At 41.3% G+C, this 12905-nt stretch overlaps 1 protein-coding gene across 4 annotated transcripts in view; it reads left to right on the top strand.

Moving 5' to 3' along the window:
• Positions 1-12224, top strand: part of LOC138982097 (ras-like protein family member 12) — a 90982-nt gene extending 78758 nt beyond the window's left edge. For 3 of the 4 annotated variants that reach the window (XM_070355343.1, XM_070355323.1, XM_070355334.1), the window contains exons 5-6: positions 6354-6541; positions 8196-12224. In XM_070355343.1, the coding sequence (XP_070211444.1) occupies positions 6354-6541; positions 8196-8502 (495 nt within the window). In that variant the 3' untranslated portion in view covers positions 8503-12224. The remainder of the gene's footprint in view (positions 1-6353; positions 6542-8195) is intronic. The other variant, XR_011460781.1, reaches the window with a different exon arrangement.
• Positions 12225-12905: the final 681 nt, after the last annotated feature.

The following is a 12905-nucleotide window of genomic DNA, read 5'->3' as shown; positions in this document are numbered from 1 at the left end:
TATCCAGTGGTGAAAACCGTTTTAGAAAAGAGCGAAAACTGTTTGAGTTATAAGCCTGTGACTGAGGTGACCCTCACACTGTTACCAGACACTCCCCGGACTTTTATTCAGCCTAGCGCAGAACCGCGCGAGGTGACATGCGACTCATTTCATGGTGGAGGGTCACATTTGATCAACACAATGTTCGCTACCTGAACCTTTAACTCGGTCAGACAGTGTGTCTGTTTCTTCCCCGAACCCCATTTTTAACACATCAAGGAACGAGAGAACGGGAGAGGGGGGGGGGGGCAAGAGAGAGAGAGAGAGAGAGAGAGAGAGAGGGTGGGAGGGTAGGAGGGAGGAAGTGGTGATGGGCAGATTGAGGTGAACCGAATTAATTAACCACAGTCAGTTAATTTTGAAGTTTTGTGTTTTAGGCTGGGACTGGCAGGTAAATAGAGGGCTGACAGTTTCTATCAGGAAATCGGGTTAAAAGGGTGCTCGATCCCTGGCAGGTTTCCTGAATTTCAAAAGTTCCCAAAAAGTAAACATGATCGAGAAGTATTAGCATGTTGGGCCCATCCCAGCCCCAAGGGAAGCTTCCCTGATTCCTATATATTATACCTAACGGCAAAAGATAGTACAAACTTTTTTTTAAATTCTGTGTCACATGCGTAGTATTAATCGCAATGGATCCTTACTTTGAGTAGAGTTCACGGAGGCCATTTTACTGTGGATTACACGTGAAGTTTAGTAACCTGCGCACGGGAACGGTGTCACGGTTTGCACGTGCATTTTGCAATGGTTTAGTCTATAAACCTCTGTTGCATAAGTAGCCTAGAAATGTGCATATTTTACAACAATGGGGAAAAAAGTATCCCTTACCTCACACACACACACACACACACACACACACACACACACACACACACACACACACACACACACACACACACACACACACACACACACACATAACAGAGACAGAAATAGTAAATCACAGACACAAAGCAGGGGCAAAGTATGAGTCTTCTTTTATCCGTACGTCAAAATGTATGAAGAATGGCAGGATGCGAAAAATGATAGGGAACGAGTTCTCCCCTGCCGACAATTGGTGTCTATCACGTTGAGAGATAGAGAGAATTATTGCGTTCAGAGAGCATTGAGGTTTTGCAAAGAGGGTGCCAGAAATACTCCATCGCCCAATAATTCTACCTGTCAAAAAGTTGCTATATTAAGCTGAGGCCGTTAAAAGTGGCAAGATCTGTTGTCTGAAGGCTAAAGTCAACTGCCCGAGAATGGTCGCCGTGTGATGTTTACGTTTGGTGGTGTTGCCAGGATGATTTGAACCTTTCCAAAACTAATGAAACAACCAAACAATAAGCCAACCAACAAACGAACGAAGATGGTAGACAGACAAACGTACAGACAGACAGACACTGAGACGGATGGACGGACGGACAGACAGACAGACAGACAGACAGGCAGACAGATAGACAGATAGACAGATATATAGATTGATATATAGATAGATAGATAGATATTCAGACAGACAGACGGACAGAAAGACAGACAGACAGACGAGGAAGCAAACAGACAGACAGACAGACAGACAGACAGATAGATAAATAGGTAGATAGATAGATAGATAGATAGATAAATAGATAGGTAGATAGATTGGCTTTGAACAATTATGGCTTTTGTGTTATTCACCAATAAATACGATAAATAGACAACCAGACAGAAGTTGATCATTTTCCAAATCTATTTAGCATTCTGTTATACACTTATTGATGGCCGCAGGAGCGGTCATCTATTGCAATGCGTTCGGAGAACTGACATGTCTCGTTTTGTTACCGTTCTCACGAGATCAGTTACAGTTTTCTCTCTCTCTCTCTCTCTCTCTCTCTCTCTCTCTCTCTCTCTCTCTCTCTCTCTCTCTCTCTCTCTCTCTCTCTCTCTCTCTCTCTCTCTCTCTCTCTCTCTCTCTCTCTCTCTCTCTCTCTCTGTATGTATGTCTTTGTCTGTGTCTCTCTCTGAGTCTCTCCGCTTCTGTCTTTCTATGTATGTCTCTGTCTATGTGTGTGTGTGTCTCTCTCTCTCTCTCTCGCTCTCGCTCTCTCTCTCTCTCCCATCCGACTCCTGGCACACAGGTCAAAGCAGAGGTTAACTTGAGTGCACGTGTACCTAGCAGGAGGGGGGTGATTCGGGTCAGAAGTGGGGTAAAGCACTTTGGTCTTCAGTCTTTGGGTTATAGCTTTCAGTGGAGAAGATGCCAACATGAAATTGCACTATGTACTCTACTATTTATTGAGGGGTCGAGTTATTCAAACCAATCCAAAACTCTTATTCTTAAAATGTAAAATATTAAGTCTCAAACAGTGATTTTTTTTTCTCTCTCTCTCTCTCTCTCTCTCTCTCTCTCTCTCTCTCTCTCTCTCTCTCTCTCTCTCATTCTCATTCTCATTCTCATTGCAAAATGCCATAACAAAAACCGCGAACCGTGTTATTTCCTGACATGGCATCTGAGTCAGACGCGTCAAGAACGATGCATTATTCTGTTTTCTTCTCAAGAAAATCGCGGAGTTCGACTACCCCCTACCCCCTCCCTCCCCCTTTGAAATGAACCGTGTGTGTTTATTCAATAAAATGTCTTACGTCTTACGTCTCTCTCATTCCCTCTCTCTCTCGCTCTCTCGCGCTCTCTCTCTCTCTCTCTCTATCTCTCTCTATCTCTCTCTATCTCTCTCTCTCTCTCTCTCTCTCTCTCTCTCTCTCTCTCTCTTTTAAAACCATCCCACCACAACAAAAAAAACATCTCTATGTTCTCCATGTGCGCTTACCGTACAACAGATCGCGTTCCTGTTTACACACCAACTTCAGTGAGGCTTCGATCAAAGAGTTATCGGTGGTTTTCTTCCTCACCCATCACGATAGGGCGCTGTGATCTCTGAACATTATGCTTCTTCTTCTTCTTCTTCACTTTTCTCTTTTTCGTTTTCCTTTTTTTCGTTTCCTCTTTTTCATGTTCCTCTTTTTCATTTTCCTCTTTTTCTTTTTCCTCTTTTTCGTTTTCCTCTTTTTCGTTTTCCTCTTTTTCGTTTTCCTCTTTTTCATTTTCCTCTTTTTCGTTTTCCTCTTTTTCGTTTTCCTCTTTTTCGTTTTTCTCTTATTCGTTTTTCTCTTTTTCATTTTCCTCTTTATCGTTTTTCTCTTTTTCGTTTTCCTCTTTTTCGTTTTTTCGTTTTCCTCTTTTTCGTTTTCCTCTTTTTCGTTTTTTCGTTTTCCTCTTTTTCGTTTTTCTCTTTTTCGTTTTCCTCTTTTTCGTTTTCCTCTTTTCGTTTTCCTACTTCTTCTGCTGCTCCTTCTTCTTGAAGCGAAGATCATTACAGTGGAAACTGCCCTGGCGACGACCACTCGATGACAACCACCTGCTCATTATGACCCCAAAAGGATCCTAGACGAATGTTCCTGTATGAATGAGTCAAATTCACCTTCCCATTGCAACCACCTGCCTATAACGACCACTTTAGGTAGGATCCATTTGTGACCGTTATGGGCAGGTTCAACTGTATTTCTTTCTGACCGCCCTATTTTCCAAAGCAGCACATGATGATATTGAAAGGAAATAGGTTGCTTGTTACTTATTAACTCGGCTGAAGGAATCTCTCTAAATATTAATGGTTTAGATAAAACCATTAAACTATTTATCACAACTCACATTTCTTTTCTGATCTTTTTTTCTGATCTTTTTTTCTGATCTTTTTTCCCTCGAGTGTTTTCTTGTGAAATATCAGTTAAATGCATAGTGTATATGTTATTTCTGGGGGTGTTCCTTGCATCCGTCGATCACACTTGACCAGTGCCTTTGAAAATTCGTCTTTAGAAAGTTATTGTAAGAGTTATGAACCATAAAGACATGTATTTTTGTTCTAGCCCACAACCCGGAATACACCAACAGACATACTATCGACGTAATTAAAAAAAATATTATTTGTATTACTGAGGGTTCACGATTGCATGGGGTACGAAGTAATAGTATTTTGGACTGTAACCTTCCTCATAAACGGGCTTTATACTGTGAGAGGAAATGAATAGTACTATACGGAAGAGGATTTCCATATCACAAAAATTAGACCAACATCAGAAAAACTCATTTTGCCAGCAAGAGCTGAAACAGATTGGCAGGGCGATACATGCCCGCTCAGGTTCTCATTCTGTTGTGAAAAAAAGAAGGGTTGTTTACAAGTACACTGACCGCTCGGTTCCTCTTTCAAATCAGTCATGTTGATGGAAAGGTGAAGCTGTTTGGTGTTTTGTTTGTTTTGGTGTGTTTTAAAGCAGTGTTTATATTTCACATTCTTTTTTTCAACAGGCCCGTAAAATCTCATATGTTCAATGTTAACAAAGGAACGCAAAAATTCAACTTATAAAATAATGTGCCTTCTTTTGATAAGCCAACAACAAGGTTTGCAAATATGAATTATAGCGCTTTTTGCCACAGTTTACGATCCAATCCCATTTTTTAAATGTTTTTTTTTAAATGTTTTATTCTGCGAATGTTTACGCTTAACACCTTTTTCTGAACTGACCTATATTTCCGAAATAATAACGTCCGTTAGCTACATAATAATAAACACGATAGGTCATATTTTGTTTTTCCTTCTTTGTATATGAGCCATATTTGAATTGATTATCAATGTTGATTATTTTTATTGTTAAGTGAGTTTTTGCTTGAAAGAATGACAAAGCGCTATGGAGAAGTTGTACCTGCTTTCGTCTTCTTCAACTCGAGCTACTGGATATTGTCACGAGGAAGTAGAATGTTTGTAAATAATGACCTTGCTATTAATAATGGGCCTATAATTATAGTTCATTTGATAAAACATTAACGGGAAAAGGTTCAAACAAAATTGTAAGAGGCGGGTTTTTTTGTCCAATTAGGATTAGCCTATACTTGAGTGTAAAAATACACGTTGAAATTCATCTGAGAGTATCTCCACGAGGATGTTATTTCTGCGTAATTCTAACAGCATGATAAAAAGATCACGTACACCTTTGCGCGCAGCTTGGCGTCTTCCTTTGACTTGCATTTTTCTCAAAGCTTCCCCAGCGCGCGTTTATAAACATTGGTTCTTCCTAAATGTCTTAATATCCTCCAATGATGCAGTTGCTTCTGTCGTGGGTGATTTCCTTAATGCATTAACATGTTGCAGACGGGAAAATCTTCAATTAACACAGTTTCCAGGGGGCAACAACATAGAAACGTGGATCTTATGTGACGCATAGATTGCCCGAGTTTTCGGTTGAGTAACTGATGGAACAAAAGAGCCTGTGGAAAGTCACTAGTTGAAAATGATCCTAATTGTATATATATTTACACACACAGACGGAGTACTTGGCAAGCGCACTCTCTCTCTCTCTCTGTCTCTTTGTCTCTGTCTCTCTCTGTCTCTCTCTCTCTCTCTGTCTCTCTCTCTCTCTTCCTCTCTCTCTCTCTTCCTCAGTCCGTATGTCTATCTGCATCTCTCTCTCTCTCTCTCTCTCTCTCTCTCTCTCTCTCTCTCTCTCTCTCTCTCTCTCTCTCTCTCTCTCTCTCTCTGTCTCCCCCCTCTCTCTCTCTCTCTCTCTCTTTAGTAATAAAGTTCGTTCGTTCGTTCTCTCTCTCTCTCTCTCTCTCTCTCTCTCTCTCTCTCTCTCTCTCTAGCTCTCTCTCTCTCTCCCTCTCTCTCTCTCTCTAAATCCCCCCCCTTCCTGCCCCAGCCCCCCCCCCCCCTCACACCCTCCCAGTACGAAAGTGGATTTGTACAGCTTGAAGTCATCCGAGCAATGAGTCCAGAAGTACTTGGAAGCCTTCACCACCGTTCGGCGCGTCCTTGGGAAGGCAAAAGTAATCATTGTATGGCATCTAGATGGGCTCCAGTCAATCAAACGCACATAAATGCCACTCGCCTCTCCAGACTCTGCATGGCTGTACGCTTTCTCGCATGTGTGTATCTGTCTCCGCTCTTTAGAGTGTTATGCGCAAATTGTCGCGCCTGTCTCGAATCTTAACATAGAGAGTACAGTTGAACTGGTTTTAAAGGCACGGTCCTTCTCGTAAGAAAAAAGAAATGACCCAAATGGCTTTGTTTGTGAGAGCGTAAAACTTAATTTTTTTTTTTAAACCAACAGTTCTCCTCTTGGACACATACCAAAAACCAACAGCCTGAGGTCGATCTGTGCAGTGTGGGAATCTTGTGTGTGTGCTGAATTACATTCTTAGCTGACGCTGGTGGCATGCAATGTGTGAAATGAATTCATGAAAAAATGTATTTTACGTTACTTATTGTGTGTTACTTTCACAACTCATTTGACTGTAATCTGTGTGACAGGAGGACAGTGATCCTGCCCGCTACCTGAAGTGGGCGGACGCCTTCGTCACTGTGTACAGCATCACCAACAGGCAGTCTTTCGAGACGGCGCGCGAGTACGTGGAGAACATCACTCAGTTCCTCAAGCAGAATTCCAGGGACTGCCCCGTGGCCCTAGTGGGCAACAAGATCGACCTGGAGAGATACAGGTTGCTATACCGTTCTAGCTACGTGTAAATGTAGTGGATATCTGTATCTCATTACTATTTCAGTGCACCATATGGCTATAGAACCAATCGGACTGATTCTAGGTGACAAAGTTCTGAAGAATCAATAATGTGAAACTACGTCACTTAATTTGCGTCTAATATATCTTTACGTCATTTATTTTCTGTCTGTCTCAAAAATGATATCAGCATTCGCCTGCCTGCTCATGCTGATATCCGTTTTCTCCAAATCTTAGTTACCATTTGCTAACAGTCAGCATATTAGAAATAACTGGTATACCGTTGTTGACCTGGAGACATACAGGCTGGTATACCGTTCCAGTTAAATTAAGCCACAATACGATGCTTCCCGTGAAATCAGTTCGCCTTACTATCTCAGATCCGTCCAGCCTTGTTCACGTGATAAGAGCGTCCTTCTGATTGGACGCGAACTATAAATCAGCAGCCAGACTGCTTTTTGTGCAGAGTGAAATGGTTGATGAGTTCATTTCGCAGATTGACGCGCGTACAAATTTAAAGGGCTTTTAAGAAATTAAGTCATTAAAAAGTCCGTACTCTGCGCAGCCGTCTTTGTATTAATTGGTTATTTCGTACGAGTGGGGCTGAAACACTAGTTTCTGATCGTCGCGATATAACCTTCGTGGTTGAAAACGACGTTAAACACCAAATAAAGAAAGAAAGACTAGTTTCTGAGGGAAATTGTGCTCGGGTTTTGCATACTTACCACTCAATGTAATGTTACGGTTGTGAGGTTAGTAAATGAACCGAGTAATATGTTTTACACCCATCTTCATGTTACATCATTGTCGTTGTTAATGAACGCAGTAATATGATTTACACCCATCTTCATGTTACATCATTGTCGTTGTTAATGAACGCAGTAATATGATTTACACCCATCTTCATGTTACATCATTGTCATTGTTAATGAACGCAGTAATATGTTTTACACCCGTCTTCATGTTACATCATTGTCATTGTTAATGAACGCAGTAATATGTTTTACACGCGTCTTCATGTTACATCATTGTCGTTGTTAATGAACGCAGTAATATGTTTTACACCCGTCTTCATGTTACATCATTGTCATTGTTAATGAACGCAGTAATATGTTTTACATCCGTCTTCATGTTACATCATTGTCATTGTTAATGAACGCAGTAATATGTTTTACACCCGTCTTCATGTTACATCATTGTCATTGTTAATGAACGCAGTAATATGTTTTACATCCGTCTTCATGTTACATCATTGTCGTTGTTAATGAACGCAGTAATATGTTTTACACCCGTCTTCATGTTACATCATTGTCGTTGTTAATGAACGCAGTAATATGTTTTACACCCATCTTCATGTTACATCATTGTCATTATATGAACGCAGTAATATGTTTTACACCAATCTTCATGTTACATCATTGTCATTGTTGATGAACGCAGTAATATGTTTTACACCCGTCTTCATGTTACATCGTTGTCGTTGTTAATGAACGCAGTAATATGTTTGATACCCGTCCTCATGTTACATCATTGTCCTCATTCTTGTGCTGCATTTCAAAAGTATGTGGACGTATCCGTATACCGACATGCACATGATTTCATGCAGTCCTCATTTTCGGTTCATTTTTTTGTTTCAGACAAGTCAGCAAAGCAGAGGGATCTGCACTGTCCGTGGAACTTGAATGTCTCTTCTACGAAACGACGGCAGCGGAGGAATACGATTACGTGGCCACGGTCTTCTCACGACTCATCACAGAAGTGCACGCCGAAAAGTATGGCGTACCACTTCAGCCGCTCTTCATCGCAGAAGAGCGCGCAACACCACGTGATCCCTTGCACGTGAGACAGAGACCCAAGTCTCCCAAAGGCCCCGCCACGGAGAAGAAGGACGAGAAAAATCCACAGAAGAAAAACTTCAGCAAACTCTTTAAAATATTTAACTGAAGACTAGTTTCCAGAGTACCGAATATGGACTCATTGTGTTTTGTGTGTAAACTCAGTGTGGCAACTTGCGGAAGGATATTATGTAACAGTACGCAGCGCACATGTGCCGGCTGGACCGAGAGAGAAAAGAAGTGCCTTCAGTTCAATGACGCTCATCTTCATGACTGGCTTGCCAGTGTTATCCCCTGCAGACTACAGAAGAAGTTAGAAGAATGACTCTCAGTTTGAACTGGCCAAAGCGGCGTGTGTAGTAAATGTAACGGGGTCGACTGTCTATCTGGCTTTGCACGGTCTGGTCGTCAAATCGTTTACTGTATGGCGGGTAATGATACTTGTTTGTTGTTTATCAGGATGTGAGCGATCTGTTCAACAGATGCATGGTGATGCTTGAGTGTGATATACTTCCGAATGTAAGTGACCTAACTGTCCGCATTCAGAACGACTAGTCCTCACGAAGTTGTGGACCTGTCTCAATGCATGGGTTAGGATAAACGGTACTGAGTTGGCTGTTTATCCGGATGTCTGTCAAACAGATGCATGATGATGCTTGGGTGTAATCCTTCAGAATGTGACTATCCTCACACAGAGCATCCGAGCATAATGAGGTTGTGGACCTCTCTTACTGTATGGGTTATGATAAATGTTACGGAGTTGGCTGTTTTATCCGGACTGGTGATGTGTACGGTATGGTCAACAAAGACATGATGGTGCTTGATTGTAATGCTTCAAAACGTGACTGTCCTCTTTCAGAGCGGCAAGCTGGGCCTCAGGAAGTTGTCGACCCCCCTCTCTCTGTATGGAGTAAAGATGGAGACTGGACCGACACGGCTTAGATGCTCGGAGTCGATTGGATTCTGTCAGAGACGTTCATGTTTCTGGTTTACGAATTCGATGCTCTGAGTCGATTGGATTCTGTCAGAGACGTACAACATGTCTCTGGTTTACGAATTAGATGCTCTGAGTCGATTGGATTCTGTCAGAGACGTACAACATGTCTCTGGTTTACGAATTAGATGCTCTGAGTCGATTGGATTCTGTCAGAGACGTTCAACATGCCTCTGGTTTACGAATTAGATGCTCTGACTCGATTGGATTCTGTCAGAGACGTACAACATGTCTCTGGTTTTGCTCCGCTCTTTGATTGATATATTCTGTTGTGTGTCAGTTCTGACGCTGATGGATTTAAACATACAAGTTTGGACTTATTCCTGGAAAAGCTGGTACTCATCTGGGGTAGTGCAAGATGTCGTTTACACGGGAAGGGTTCGGTGCCTTGATAGCCTGGTCCGCACGTTTCAACTACTTAATAACGAGGAGTGATTCTTCATCAAAATGAAGGTTTGCTGTGTTCTCTTTTTTTAACTTGGCAATGAATAAATGCTGGCATAACTGTTGTTCAAAGCACAATCGTTGGTGATACTATATTGCACATACTAAAACGCTGAAGTTCGATTATTAAGGGCACGGAAAACCTTGATGAAGGAACAATGGTAGAAAAAAAAACTGCGCATCTTTGGGTCATCTGAACCCAAATTTGTTTGTTTGGCCCTGATATATACAATTACATATTGACAGGTTTTATCTCTGTATAATGTTCAAGTATTTATTTGTTTGGGACCGGGTAGCTCAATTGGTAGAGCACTGGTCTTGTGATCCTCGGAGCCCGGGTTCGAATCCAGGCCGGTGTAACACGAAATTTTTACTCCACGAAAAATGTACTCCGGAGTAAATATTTCGTACGAATTTCTTACTCCGAGTACACTTTTCGTACGAGAAAAGAACTCCACAAGGCACGAAAAAATTACTCCCTCCACGAAATTTTTACTCCCCATTTTTTTACTTCCAGTAAAAATCTCGTACGCAAAAATGGGATGCGGGCGAGAGGATAAGGCCAATAAGTGATCTCGCGCACACGAATGTCGCGCTATCCTCCTTCCACCCCTTCCACCACCAAGACTAACAAGGGGACAAGGGAGTAAAAATTTCGTACACCTGGCATGGGAAGTTAAATTGCTGGTGTTGGGGTGAAGTAATTTATTCGTTATTTATTCGTCAGGGGAGTAACATTTTTGTACGAAATTTTTACTCGGAACTCACCTGTCTTGGAGAGTAATTTTCTCGTGCAATGGGGGAGTGCTTTTTTCGTAAAGGGAGTAACTTTTTCGTACGAAATGTTTACTCCGGAGTAAAAAAATCTCGTGGGAGTAATTCTCTCGTGTTACACCGGGACGGACACCGGTCAACTTTATGTGCAGATTCAGAGACGGTATCCATGTCCCACTCCCGTGGCACGTAAAGACCTCGGAAATTCTGCCATAAGTGCAGGTGGCTGATTACATCTGGGTAGCGCGACTCATGTTGCTCCTCGCTTTCCACTAAGAGGGAGCAAGTCTAATATTCCAGCGATGAGATCATTAATAAAAAGAAAATGAATATGCCAGGTTGGAAAAGTCTTTTTCTTGAAGGCTTCAGTTCTTGTGAATTTAGAAAAGTAATACACCAAACGATGATGAACATTCTTTTTGTTTTCTAAAGCATGTGACATTTCGGAAATGAAATTGCCCTTTAATTACGATTTTCAAATATCCTTTATCCAGGTATGCGTACATCTGTGTCGAGAATGTCTAGTCTATCTGTTTGATGTGAACGTATTTCACAGCGTATCAGTTTGATGTCAGTCTATGTCTCTGTATAAAATGTGCACAAAAAGTCCAAATGTAATGTTGTGTTAAAGGCACATTCCTTCCCGTGAAAACAGTTCGGCTTACCATATTAGATCTGCCCAGGCTCCCGCAGTGGGGCACTGCGGTTATGAAATTAAAGGCCCCTCCTGTTTTTGGAACCGCAGGAGCTTTCTAGTTTGCTCTTAGGTAGATTTTTGGTTCCTCTTTCCTGTCATGCTCTCTTTTTCTTCGTGAATTCTTTTCTTTTTTCTGCCTTCTTGCTCATTCACCTGTATTTTTTCCAAAAATCTCTTTTCTTGCCGCTTGTCTCGCGATTCATGTATAGTTTAATCTGTTAGTGTTCTGATGTAAGCCCAGCAGTAGATAGGTTAAGCCTATTTTAACATACTGGAAACTGGTAATCTTCCAGTAGGTATTAATTTAGTTTTACTAAAGCCTGCTGGGACACAAGTAATGGGTTAGTGCATTTGTAAACAGGAATCGCTTGATAAGTGGCCCCCTTCATCCCCCCCTTCCTCGTCCTGATATGGCTCTGCGTAGTCGGCTGGACGTTAAGCAACAAATAAACAAACAAACAAACAAATCTGCCCAGGCTTTTACTCGATGGCCATCCCTCCACTTGGACATATACCAAGAGTGAACATCCTGACTATTTCCTGTGTAGTGTGAGAATTTCTTAACGAGTTAATTTCGCAGATTGGCACTATTATAGTGTCAGTAAAGAAATGTAATTCGTCAACAAATTCTCACTCTGCACATAAATAATGCAGGTGGATTATATCTGGTATCTTGAAGGATAGTCTGACTCCATGAAAAAGTCTAGCCAGATCTAAAAGAAAGTGATCCGAATCGTTTGGACTTCAAGGACTGTGCCTAAACTGGTTTTGTCTGAATTTTGTGTGTGGAACACGATGTACATAATCCTTTGACTTCAAACCGTGCAGTGCGTGGACTTGAACCGTGACAATGTTGTTCGTAAAATACGTTTAGACTAAATTATGAAAATGAAATGTCTGTATTAAAAATGTCACCATCGTTTCACTGACTCTTTGTTTGGATGTATGCCTTTTTTTCTATCTATGCATGTGTTTGTGAGTTTGTATGAATGCATGTGTGTGTGTGTGTGTGTGTGTGTGTGTGTGTGTGTGTGTGTGTGTGTGTGTGTGTGTGTGGACGGGGTGCGCGTGGTTTCTCTCACTTTGTCACTATTTCTACCTCTTTGTATATTTGTAGGGGAAGGGCTCCCAATATGGACCACTTTTAGTTTTACGCTGATAACTAGCTTATTTTCTTGCGAAGCAGTTTCATTTTATGTTTGGTAGTTGTTCTCTCTTTAGTGAATCTTGAAGCCTTATAAGAGAGAATAAGCTTTTATAGACATTCACTAAAAATTAAATACAGAAACATTCACAACCGAGGCTGGTCCATATTAGTAGCCTGGACGCCCAATATGGACCAGTGATGAGGCCTTTAAGAATCACTGTAAAAAGCACCCTTTACTTCAAAATAACATGATAACACCTACCATGCAAGTCAGACTAATTGAAATATGCTTCCGATTTATAGGTTTGGGTTCGACGAGAACTGTATTTGAAACACAACAGGAAACTTATCAAAAACAGAATTACAAAATTTCACGTAAAGAAGACTGTTTGGTATACATTTTTTAAATCTCGAAGGCTAGTTATAGGTCATTTTCAGCAAGCTTCTTAATGAATG

This window comes from Littorina saxatilis, linkage group LG1, assembly GCF_037325665.1.
Source record: "Littorina saxatilis isolate snail1 linkage group LG1, US_GU_Lsax_2.0, whole genome shotgun sequence".
In the NCBI taxonomy this organism is placed as follows: domain Eukaryota; kingdom Metazoa; phylum Mollusca; class Gastropoda; order Littorinimorpha; family Littorinidae; genus Littorina; species Littorina saxatilis.
This window is presented reverse-complemented; position numbering and strand designations above follow the sequence as displayed.